The following is a 12,610-nucleotide window of genomic DNA, read 5'->3' on the forward strand; positions in this document are numbered from 1 at the left end:
ATAAAAATTCTCACGACGTTTCGACCATAACACAAACGGTCGTCTTCAGGTGTGTTGGTATGCATAAATGCATAAATGCAAACCAACACACCTGAAGACGACCGTTTGTGTTATGGTCGAAACGTCGTGAGAATTTTTATTGTTTTATATATATTTTATTATTTTGTTGTTTCCCTTCAACGTGACTTTACCGAAAGAACTAAGAATATGAATTACTGCAGTCACGTAAGCTTTAAATCAAAATTTAATGTTGTGGTTGTCGCAGTTTCCCTTCCCTATTTTTGGTTTGGTCAAAATAAAAATGTGGGATTTGTCAAACAGTTATTTACAATCCACGTTCCTACTAAACAATTTTAATCAAATCCTGTTTGTTTGTTTTTTTTTAATGCAGGTTAAAATGCCATAACAAGTGCACAAAGGAGGCGCCTCCGTGTCGTCTGCTATTTATACGCCGTAAGTGAGAGGCTTTCTGGAACTCTACAGGTCGAAAAACAAATACAGTAGTCGTAAAAGCACTTTGTAAAAACCGTAAGATGAACAAACGTAAATCCCTTTAGCTTTGGCGGTGGTGCGGCACGCGATTGTAATCCAGCACTGGCGAGGCGAGGCTTGGTGGATCGACGCACAAATGTGAAACTCTCTTCCCATGTGGCGTCGAGGGTGCCCATACCCCTACTCAATTGTAAATGTTATTGGTTTACTCGCCTTCGAACCGATGTGCTGAAGTAATAGCTGATTGGCACGTTTTGTTCAGTGACAAACCTTAATAATCAGCTGCGTCGGATGGTGGTGGATTAATGACACATTTACGCGATCTAACCCAAAAACCTTTATTACGAACTTGGTGGTCAGAAGAAGGAGATGCAGCAAAGTGCAGACGAATATCATCTTTGCTTTCTGTATTGGTGCCCTATGCTGACCTGACAGCCATTTTGTTGACAATGCAATCGCTCACTTGTCCCATAAGCATATCATGATTAGAATAATGTTTAGTTTTATAGAGTGTTCATGCACATTTCATCTCACAGAGATACAATTTTAGTTTTGACCCCTCGTGTGCCTGGTTTTTCTCCAGGTGCTCTGGTTTTCGTCTACATGTATCAACACTCATTAATTTGCTGAAAACATCTTAATATCTAGAGAACTGCAGAGTTTGGGGATTTGTTGGCACTGGTTCACCACATGGTTTCCTTTCAGCTTGGCTGTGGGTTCTCAGCAATTGTGAGATGCAATTTGCATGAATGATGCTGCTGTATAAAACAAAACATTGTTTTAGGCTTATTGCACAACTGAATATCGCACCATCGACAAAATGGCTGCATTAGGTCAGCACAGGGCACTAATGGTTCTTTGTTATCAGCGCCAGATAATCCTTAGCAACCAGGGCAAGTTTTTTTGTTCAATGTTTCCATGATAAACTGTCTCTTGACTTATTTTACATTAGCTTGCAGTGTGCAGGGTTTTTATTTTAGCGTTGCTCTGCGATTGGTTTGTAGTCAGCCAATATGTAAAAGGTTTGATTTCTTTTTTTAAACCAGTTTTAATCAATAAATATAGCAAATCTTTTAAATATAGTTTCCCAAAGCACATTCATTGCCGTGATTTACCACAGCAGCAGAAACACCACATTAATTAACCATATTCATTTTATAATGAAACAAATATGACCTTTTTTCTCGTGATGCGTGCAGCGGGTTTAAAGCGCACGGAGTCTGTGCCCTGCGACATGAACAACAGACGTCCCCATCGCATGGTTGACTTGCATCAGAGCAAGACGCTGCCCAGAGAGAAGGTACCATTATTCTTTAACATCTCCGACATAAATCTAGGGGAGTCGCCAGTGCCATGTCCTGGCGCGGTAGTTGAAACGATGGGCAAGTTTCTTAAATCATTTCCTCCTTGGTCCACCTCGGCGTATGAATGGGTTCAGGACAGTCGAACAGCACGTTACGTGTAGTGAATACTCCCACCATTTCCTAGACGTCTTGCCAGCATGGAAGAGTAGGCCAGACACCATCTAGAGGAGCCTTTCAGGAGCTCTCTCTCTCTCTATTAGAGGCCCTTCCACCAGCAGTGCCATGAGCAAGACATTGCAGCCCAGGCTACACCTTTTACCTTTACTTCAACATTGTAAACTTTTGCTGATGTCATATTAGCCTTATCTGCAGAGTTGAAATTACTTGGTTAGAATGTGTTTTCTGGACAGCTTTGGTGCAGCAAAAAATCAGTGAAAAAAAACTAGCTTTTTCCGTGTATGAAATGTGTGAAGGCAATATCATTTCACAGTCTGAATAAATGCCTTACAACGTTCAAGAAAGTAGCCTAAAGTAATACAGTCGCAGATTAGTCATCGTATATATTTGTAATTTTGATAACGCATCTTTGCATTTAGCTGTATTTCCACGTGTTCTTCAACTTGGTGAATAGGTGTGTCGTGTATTACACAAGGAGTCGGAGGGTAAACTTGAGGCTCCCGGGCCCGGACTGCCAAATCTTTGTTCATTTGCATGGTCGTGCATCTTGTTTCCGTTATTTTATGTTAACAGTAACGGGTGCCACAGCAAGGTTACCCACTGCATTTGGCAACTCCATCGATGAACGTAAATATTTTTGCATTTCCACTTTCGTTTTTAAAGCAGGACCAGATTTCGGTGCCTTACCAGCCGGACTCCAGCAGTAACCCATCGAGCACCACCTCATCCACGCCTTCCTCACCGGCTCCACACCTCATCTCCAACCCCCCTAGCGCCACGCCGCCCTCTCCCTGCCTCCACCCGTCACCACAAGCCGTGCGGCACGCCAAACCGCACTTCAACTTCGCCGGTAGCTCCATGCACACGCGCCCATCCGCTCTGCATTGTGCCCTCTAAGCACTCTCGTTTTTTTCCATTCTCCGGTAAATTATCAAAGTATAGGCAAACCGCAACTACTTGAATGTCAGTCATTCGCAGATTTTGTTGTTTGCATTTTTTTTTTTTACTCCAGCAGTGTAAATTATGGTGTTTAAATGACCGCTTGCCATAAATTCCACTCGTGGCTATCACTGTGATCTGTATTCTACTTAACCCCTGCCAACTGCCATGCCTCCCTTTCTGACCACTTTACCATTACTATCATTGTTGCTTTTTATCATCGTGTTTTCGCCTAATTGCCATTGTTGCAGTCCTCTTCTATCCCCAGCCTGTGTTTCGCTTGCCCCTTCTCTCTTACCCCATATCTCACATCCTAAGTGAGGCCACTTGCTTTATTCCAACTGTCTCCCTTGTCTTTCTTTCTCCTTGTCTCTACTCATGTCTCCTGCTTACACCGTGTCTGTATCGCTTATCTGTGTCACACTAATCTCACTCGCCAATTTGCACACATCCATTGAATACTGAGCACATGTTCACCTGCTGATTCGATCCACAGGTGTATGCTAACTCTTTGTTTGTGTCTGTATTTACTGCTGTTGCTCATATCAGCAGCGCACTGCTTTCAACACAAGCAGCAATTTGTTTTCCCAGGTAAGTTAATTTGCAAATCTTTCAAAGGTCTTTTACAGAATATCAATAAATAGAAATTTAGGTTCACATTCTTAGGCATGCAGAGTAAGGCTGGGGTTACACAGCATTGCTGAGTATACATAACAGAACGTAACAGCACCTTCAGCGTCAATTAAGTGATGTCAAGAGGAAGATTAATCGATGAAATGGAGACATTTCCATAACTATGATACAAGGCCTGATTTTATGGACAGAAGGAACGAGGCAATACCTGAAATGTTTTTTTCTTTTCAACTCAGAGTTCATGAGAGAAGTCCAAGGCCTAGAAAAGTATAATAGAAGTGTTTTTTTTTACGACTGAAGTGGCTGAAACATTTGTGAGAACTATTGATGCCATAATCATAATTTTAATAATAATTGGAATGTATCGCCCATAAAGAAAAAGTGTGTTATTTTGTTGACCTTGTATGTTCTTAGTTTAAATGTAATTTAGGTAAGAATTTGACCCATCCTATGAGCACACACACGCACTACATCACACACCATGTGATCTGAGTTAAGAATCTCCATCGTGGTGGTGAAGATGTTTTATGTGACAATAGGTTATATGACGTTCATAAAAAAAATTCTGTTTTATCACAGCTTTGCGATAACTTAACATTATCATTTGAAATATGCGATATTTTTCACATCACAAAAGTCATGATGCACAGGATTTATGAACAGAACATAAAAATATGCAATTATATCAACGTCACTGAATAACAGCTTAAAAGGTCCATGCCGTTCTTATTTTTCTTTTCACAAGTGTTACCATCCTCCCGTCCACTCGTACACTGATAAATCGTAACAAAGCTGATCTTTTTTGTTTAAATGTTGATAGATGTGTCTCCTGAGATTCACAAGAAAACTCCACAAGTGATCCTTCATCCAGTCAACTCCGATAATGAGTATGTATCCAAAATACTACGACATAATGTTCATCATTTTTGGGCCTTTTTGCTTTGAAACTTTTGTTGGGAACATGGCATTTTTGCATTTGTTTTGTAGGTCAAATGAAAATCAGATTCTACCTCCTTTGCCTGGAAATCTGCCAATCCTTGAGGTATGAGCCGCTTTATTCTTTATCATCCTTTCTCATCTCTGCATCACAAAGTGGCAGGGCTATTATCGGTGTGTAGTGTGAGCTTTAACAATAAAGGGAAGCCCCCCAGTTACAAGCTGAATTATCTGCCACGCTTGCACAGCTTTTTGAATCATTTACAGAATATACAAATTATACATCTGTTGCATTGCAATTACAACATTGTGACATTTTGTAATTTTGCCCACTGTTGTTTTGGCCTGTGTGTCTATAAATATAACTTTTAATTTATCTGTTTGCATGTTTAGTGTTTCTATATAGGGTTTTGCTGCCAGATAGCCTGTGAAAAGAACATGTTGGGGGAAAAAAGAGTGCAGTTTGGCCCTTAAATCCCAATATGTCCAGCAGTTTTGTAGGCGTGAGTGGCTCACAAATAGAAGGTTTGAAAGTTCAAATCCTGGTTGGCGGTTGACTCAGCCCATCATCCCTCTGGTGTTGATTAGTATCACTTTGTGGTGATGTCAGTAGTAATTCTCTTGTGGATAGACTAGTTCCTGCCAAGGGAATTTGGAATTTCCACCACTGATTCAGGGCTGTAAACAGGTGATGAACACCACCTCAAGGCTTACTTGACCATGAAATCACTTTGACTTGACTTGTTGTGATTGAACCGTATGCATTTAAACATTTCCACAAGGTGGCAGTACAGTCTACTCAATGGCTCTTCCACAGGCATAGGCAGGTTGGAGACTGATCCATAAGTTAGTTATAGAATGTAAACGTTTTTGTAAAAAAAAATATTTTGTCTTGTTATTTTGTCTGTCTTGCCATAATAAGCCTTCAACTTTCTCTAACTCTCGTGTTTAGCATGAGCCGAATGTAATTTACCACTGCCCATAAACAGAGCGTTTTTATTATAATGTATCATAATATATCAGAGCAAGCAATCTGGGAAAAAAACCTTTCCTCGCAGAATATAATTAATTTCAACTTCATTTTCAGGCAGTATCCAGTAGGCGATGTCATTGTGTACATTAAAATTCGTATTTTTTTATGACCAAATCAGCCAGAAGTGAAACACGGTTAAATCTGGAGAGTGTTTGGATGGGCGACCACCATGAATAAAGTAGGCACTGTAGATTACTGTGGGGCCACGTTGCCAGCAGAGGTCAGTGCCACAAAATCCATTGTTGTGCTATACCATGCTACAACGTCTATGCTGCCTTCATCCATCCGCACTGACCAGTGTGGTGATGTACGGTCAAATAACCCCTTGACTCACATGGTGTTAGGAGACCCTCATCCATCTGTGGATTGACTCAAGGTGCTGTCCAGTAAACTGTACACAACGTGTGTAACATTCACCGACAATACCTTGAACTTTATGCCCATTAAATTCCGTTATTTTTTTTTATTACATCTTTCACATTTGTACGTGATTTATCGTCGATGGCAATCGGCCGTTTTCTCTGCAACGCGTCTCCGTGAACGTGGCCACTACTGGCAGATTGAGGCGAGTCCTGATCCAGAGCCGCTGTCGGATGAGGAGGATGACCTGGAGGACCTCCCGGACGCCCTGTCGCTCCGCAACCTGCCCCGCAAGCAGAGCCAGACCACCATCTTCCTGCAGGAGTGGGACATTCCTTACGAGCAGCTCGCCGTCGATGAGCTCATCGGCCGTGGACGCTTTGGCAAAGTAAGTCGTATATGGCACCATCATCAGTCATGATCTGAACTAAACTTTACATTTTTACCAGGTAAGGCCCACTGAGCTGGATAGCTCTTTTTCAGAAGTGACCTGGCCACAAATGATAGCTCACATGAAGTGGCTCATCGCGTGGAATTTTACATCAGCCAAATACTCTAAACACATGTTTATAAATGCGGAGGGAAGAACTGGAGGACCCGGAAAAAAATCCACGTGACCACGGGGAGAACATGCAAACTCCAAATATACAGGTATCAGGGTCGAAATCGAACCCACGACCGCCTGCGTACTAGGCGAGGTAGTTAACATCTCGCCACCGCAGCGCCCCTGGATGGAAACCTGCTCCCTAAGCCTTCACCATCTATCATGGTCCTGCAAAGTAACAATCTACATAGCACCAGCATACAAGTCTCTGGGCGCAACCCTCTCCCATGGCTGTAAACAACTGGGCTTTAGACACTTGTGACTCGTAACAGCAAGGATAATGCCCAGGACTTGAGAAGTGACTTCAGTTACACTGCACCCCACCCCATGTCAAGTGAGGTTGTCACGTCGTGTGCCAAGATTCACATTATGCCTCTCCACCAATGTCTCACCGGTGCTGATGTTTACAAACTGCACCAGTTTTCCTTGAAGGCTGAGCTGAGCTTCATAGCTCTTCGGATTCCTCCAGTATAAAACGAGATTCTGAAGATATTTTCACCGATGTTCCGCCGGGTTAGTTGCGAAGTGCGCCAACCACTTCGCTATTGCTCCCCACAGGAAAAGACAAAATTATTTTATACAAAATGTGAATATGGACACATAAATGCATGAATAACCGCAATATAAGACATTTGCTTTTATCACTGTCAGCCTTGGGGTAGATGTTTCACATTCTACGTTTATAACTTTGTGCTCTTTATGCATGCAATTACTGTGCAAATGATGACTGTAAATTATTTTACAAGAACTTTTCAGAAACCCATATTAAAGTGGTGATGATGATGATGATGATAATAATAATTGATTTGCAAAGTGCTCATAGTAAATGCATTTACTAATTTCCATCAATGCCTGAATAACGTAAACAAAAACAATCGAATTCCATTTTGGAATGCTAATGTGAGGAATGTCATTAAATACATTACTAACCAATACATGTTTACATGAATATTTGGATGCAATCTTGCCCCATAATTGTTTTACAACTCATTTTTACAACTACATTATGTAATAATTGATTTACAATACTCCATTTTTGGCTGCATTAATGTGCAGAATATATATGACACATATACTGTCCTCTACTACATTGTGCTTCCACATCTATGCCTCCCCGCCTTCCTCAACCCGCATTGACCACCGGTGAAGTATGGCCAAGTAAATTCTTCTATGTATTTTGAACTTCTTTCGCCACCGTACATAGCTAACCCTGCCAATTCGGAGGCCCTCATTCAGCAAGCGATTTTCAACTTAACCAACAATATTCTCTTACATATAGCAGCAAGGTGTATAGAATCCAGGTCAATCTATGATAACATTGAATATATCTATAACGTGACATGGTTACTTGTGAATTGCAATGGATAACGTAATAGTGGCTGTTGGAAAGTAATCTGATTACTTCACAAAACAATGAAAACAAGTGACATTATACCATTTCGTCCACATTTTATGTAGGTAAGTAACGCATACACTTTCATAATCTTAATTTGTATACGTATATATTCCATATATTTTGTATTATACGTTCAATCTTGACTTAAAGCTTTCGTGACTGCAGGAATTCATATTCTTTGGGTCTTTCGGTAAAGTCACGTAGATAGGTTCAAAGAAAATCACAAAAAACTACGACATTTCGATCGCACTACAAGCAGTCATCATCATCATCATAATATACGTGTTTTTGTCTTAATCCGGGGCTACCCTTCCCTTCGATTAACCCGGATAATCAGGACTTGACTACATTTTTAAAAAAAGGTCACAAAGCAAACACCGAAACATGCCAACAAGCTGTTGCTGTGCTCTGTCGCAGGTATACCGTGGGCGCTGGCATGGCCAAGTGGCCATCCGCCTCATCGAGATGGAGCGAGACAACGAGGCGTTTGTGAAGCTCTTCAAGCGGGAGGTGATGGGCTACCGGCAGACCCGGCACGAGAACGTGGTGCTGTTCATGGGAGCCTGCATGAACCCCCCACACCTGGCTATTGTCACGAGGTGCGGGACACAAAATGTGTGTGGGGAGGCGGTGGGGGGGGGGGGGGTTAATCAATTGAGGTCACTTTCACGTAGACGTATTATTTTCGTATTATCTGTTCTGTTGGCATCTATAACATGGGGTTTACATGTGCCAAATGTAAAAGTTAGTTAGGTGCTGAATCACCTTGTACCCACAGGCACAGCCAGAGCCATCTCGAGGGTACTGTGAATCGGGGTGACCGCCCCGGCCCCCACGCTTTCGGGGGCCCGTGCTTCCACGTCACGGTGTCAGACGTAAAACTTCCAGTTTAGTTTGAAGGCGTCGGAGGGTTCCACACAGTGTGATTTGCCCTGGGCCCTGGACCCCACTATGGATGGCCCTGGCGACAGCTGCCACGGGGTGTGCCCTTTCAAGTCTTTGAGATGACACGTGATGTAAAGTGCTGTGAGATGCCCTGGCATATAGGAGGCTAAATCAAACACATAATTAGCAAGATGGTTGTACACAGGTCCTCTTCTGAATCAACAAAATGAACGTGAATGTTAAAAAGAAACTGGGTGTGCCCAACTCTTGTCCTGAAAATGTAAAATACAAGACATTATTTTTCAAAATGTAGCGAATTTATTGAATCGTGAAAATGTTTGAAATGATTGTTTGACCTTAGTTTAAGAGTTTGTTGTGTTAAAAGTACATGCAGAACATTTAATAAAAAAAAATTGTTTTACCCAATTGTACCATAAGCACAATTTTATTTTAAAACTAAACAACAAAATGTGCTACGGTTAATCTTTTTTTAATATATATTCGTGGCAATTATGCTACAGTGGTGGAAGAGCTGCAATGAGATTACATGAAGGGAGTGACAAATTGCCTTTGAAGAGGTGGAGTGACGCAAGGACATGAACTCTGACCGAGGCTTTTTCGCAGCGGCGTTGGCGCCAAATCTCCGCGTGGCTGCCTTCCCTGCTCACAGCCTGTATGCAGTTCCTCGCTCCTCCCGAGTCGATCTCTCTTGGAGAGCGAGCGAACGCTGTGCGACGCGTTTCCACAAGTTGCAATTATTTTGGAAGGTGGTTTCTGAAAATTGCAATGGATATCAGTAATACCAATGCAATCCTTGGGGAAAAATTTATCCTAACGTCGCGGTGAATAGCCTTGGTTGATCGTGTATATCTCTTTGCGCAAAGGTAAATATATCATCACTCTCAAGTCGTGGCTGTGAGCCACGTGCCTAAAAATAGTATCTTATTGTTGATACTCATTCATTAACCACCATTGTTGGAAATGTCTAATTATTTAACCAATAAGTGGAAAGACTAAAACCAGAAAATTTTCACAACAGTGCTGTGAATAGATTAATCAGCTACTGCTATAAGGGCAATGACATTTAACACGGTGTGTATGGTGTGTATGCAACGTAATAATGTGCTTCGGTACAGAAACGCAATGCAATGATTTTAATTCACCCACTCCCCACCACCAGTTTGTGTAAAGGAAGGACATTGTACTCTTACGTTCGAGATTCAAAAACCAACCTGGACATAAACAAGATTCGGCAAATTGCGCAAGAGATTGCCAAGGTAAGGGGCATTTGTTGTTGTTGTTTTTTTTCTTCCACTTTTTCCAAGAAGATTTCACTATGGCACGCTACATGGTGACTGACAACTGTTTTGCACACTGGCATTTCCAGGTGGCTACTGAGAGATGGTAACTGGGTGGGAAATTATTATTGCAGCAGTGGATAGATCATGGCTGACTAGGCATGCAATGATTCAGCTGCCTCGCGATTTGAAAAAATTGTCGTCTTTTGCATTCTAGAATAAATTATATCATCGGGTTGTTTTAAGTCTCTTGTGTTTCGTATGTTCTTGTTGTTTTTCATTGATGTGTAGGTAACAGTGTATATTTTTGTATAAATAAGTGCTTCTCACACAAAGTGTAATGTATTTTTTGTGAGTGTAGGAATTCATTTTAATCGATGAGTTTAATCGTTGCACGCCTTATGACAGTTTTTAATCTAAATTAGCAAGACATTTCATGGACTGAATTGCAAATACCGACAAAGAATAACAACTTGAAATCTTGAACCTTCTTTTCTGATAACTCTAAAGACATTTAGAATTCCATTTGAGATTGATTCCATTTCAAGTGTCTTTTCCTTTTTACAGGGACTTGGGTACTTGCACGCCAAAGGGATTATCCATAAAGATCTTAAGTCCAAGAACATTTTCTATGACAATGGAAAAGTGGTGATAACAGACTTTGGACTCTTCAGTATATCCGGGGTCATGCAGGATGGCAGGTACGTTGTCACGATATAACTTAACATGATTTGCATCTGCTAAATTATACATCAGACATATCCCTGTGGTCTTCATTACTAAACCTGTTCATATGCCACCAACATATGAATCATTTTACAAAGGCAGTGTATAATGTATTAATGTGTATAAATTAATGCACTTTCATAATAAGTTTAACCACACGTGTTAGCTACAATAGTAGCACTTAAGATTCACTCATCCCTGATAATATAATATATTTCCGTGGCGATTGCTTTTATATGTTTAATTTGCTCAACAACATAGAACACTTCACACTATTTAACATTTAAAGTTTCATCACAATCGGCTGCAAGCATCACGATACTAATGATGCCATTCAGAAAGAAAGAATGCCTAGTTGACGACGTTGGTGCCACTGCTGTGCTTTGTGAAAACAGGAGGGATAGCGAATTGAAGATCCCGCACGGCTGGCTGTGTTACCTGTCACCAGAGATCATCCGCGTGCTCTCTCCAGCCATCGATGCAGACAAGCTTCCCTTCTCCAAGCCTGCCGATGTCTACGCCTTTGGGTGCGCTCTCCTGAGCTTTGAGGCTGTGTTGATTGCATCCACAGTATTCTAGAGAGATTATCTCAGTCCATTTTCTATCTTAGTCCAGAAATAGCCTGCGTCAGTCTTCATAATTTGACGTGTTATTATGGAACATGTTGATGAGTAAAGCATTTAGAGGCCACTTTGGTGGGGAGACACTGCAGCCTGGTCATGTCTTGTCACATGATTAATAACATACAGCAAATTCAAATCATGGTCCACTAAATGTGCAAACAATGACATCTTAACACTTGATGTAAATGCTCTCGTCTGTTGCAGAACGATTTGGTATGAGCTGCAGGCGCGCGATTGGCCGTTTCATGGGCAGCCCGCAGAGGCTATCATCTGGCAGGTGGGAAATGGGTTGAAGCCAGACCCTACGCCTGTCAGCATGGTGAAGGAGATCTTGGTACGTGACACTTTACACTTGGAGATTTTTTGCTGTTTTTATTATTTATGATGGCTCCTTTATCCAAGAAAGCCAAACCGAGTCTCCAGACCTTTTTTTCAGGGTGGGTCCTGTCAAGTTTGTTGCAGTAGGGGGTGATGTTGCTTGTGTAATTGCAATTGAGTGGTCTGTCGGTGATTCTTAGCATTGGGACGTTTGTCCAACACGAGTTACATTGCATATTTATTTTTAGCTATGAGGTGAAACCGCAGAACCCAGAGGAAACCCATGCAGAACAGTGAGAAAACATACAAACTCCACACAGAAAGACACCTCAGTTGGGAATCGAACCGAGGTCCTAGTTGCCACTCAACTGCAGCTTTAAGCATTTTACCCCATAGATTTCCTCTGATTTGCCACAGAGGTGTATGGCTGTGCCCAGTCCCTGACCTGTTGGTATGAAATCACCAATTCACATTTCAAAAGGAAACGTTCGTGAATGTGATCAATCCTTATAATATGGCCATAGCATTTGAGTGTTGTGCTAGTCGCCTGGAAATACATTGGCCAATGTAATCATTTAATGCAGGCACATTGTTAGAAACCTCAGGCTCAATTTGAACCGTGAAATAACTTAACTCGGATGTAAATGCATGTGTCAATTGGTTACTTGCCTGAGTAAAACAGATGTGAGAGAGTCCCTTAAATAGTAAATAATGTAAAACGAAAATGTACGCTCGTGACCTATACTCCCGTTGTATTTTTTGCTCAACATATTATTCAGCACCCATTAACAATACATGAAATTTTGTTTTATCTCTGCAAGAGGTAATTTAAATTGGCAAAACCAGCAGCATGGGTAATTTTGTGAAATCGAAATCCGGACTCCAG

The 12,610-nt window shown here is 41.5% G+C and overlaps 1 protein-coding gene across 4 annotated transcripts in view; it reads left to right on the plus strand.

Annotated features, from left to right (window-relative positions):
- Positions 1 to 12,610, plus strand: part of KSR2 (kinase suppressor of ras 2) — a 50,185-nt gene that overhangs the window by 32,471 nt on the left and 5,104 nt on the right. For 2 of the 4 annotated variants that reach the window (XM_032947078.2, XM_032947082.2), the window contains exons 9-20: positions 392 to 453; positions 1,692 to 1,792; positions 2,637 to 2,823; positions 3,462 to 3,503; positions 4,366 to 4,432; positions 4,533 to 4,587; positions 6,074 to 6,262; positions 8,292 to 8,473; positions 9,940 to 10,036; positions 10,625 to 10,758; positions 11,179 to 11,310; positions 11,611 to 11,740. In XM_032947078.2, the coding sequence (XP_032802969.2) occupies positions 392 to 453; positions 1,692 to 1,792; positions 2,637 to 2,823; positions 3,462 to 3,503; positions 4,366 to 4,432; positions 4,533 to 4,587; positions 6,074 to 6,262; positions 8,292 to 8,473; positions 9,940 to 10,036; positions 10,625 to 10,758; positions 11,179 to 11,310; positions 11,611 to 11,740 (1,378 nt within the window). The remainder of the gene's footprint in view (positions 1 to 391; positions 454 to 1,691; positions 1,793 to 2,636; positions 2,824 to 3,461; positions 3,504 to 4,365; positions 4,433 to 4,532; positions 4,588 to 6,073; positions 6,263 to 8,291; positions 8,474 to 9,939; positions 10,037 to 10,624; positions 10,759 to 11,178; positions 11,311 to 11,610; positions 11,741 to 12,610) is intronic. The other 2 variants (XM_032947079.2, XM_032947081.2) reach the window with 2 other exon arrangements.

The sequence above is a fragment of the Petromyzon marinus genome, chromosome 5, assembly GCF_048934315.1.
Source record: "Petromyzon marinus isolate PM22_M1 ecotype Great Lakes invasive population chromosome 5, UKy_Petmar_22M1.pri1.0, whole genome shotgun sequence".
Taxonomy (NCBI): domain Eukaryota; kingdom Metazoa; phylum Chordata; class Hyperoartia; order Petromyzontiformes; family Petromyzontidae; genus Petromyzon; species Petromyzon marinus.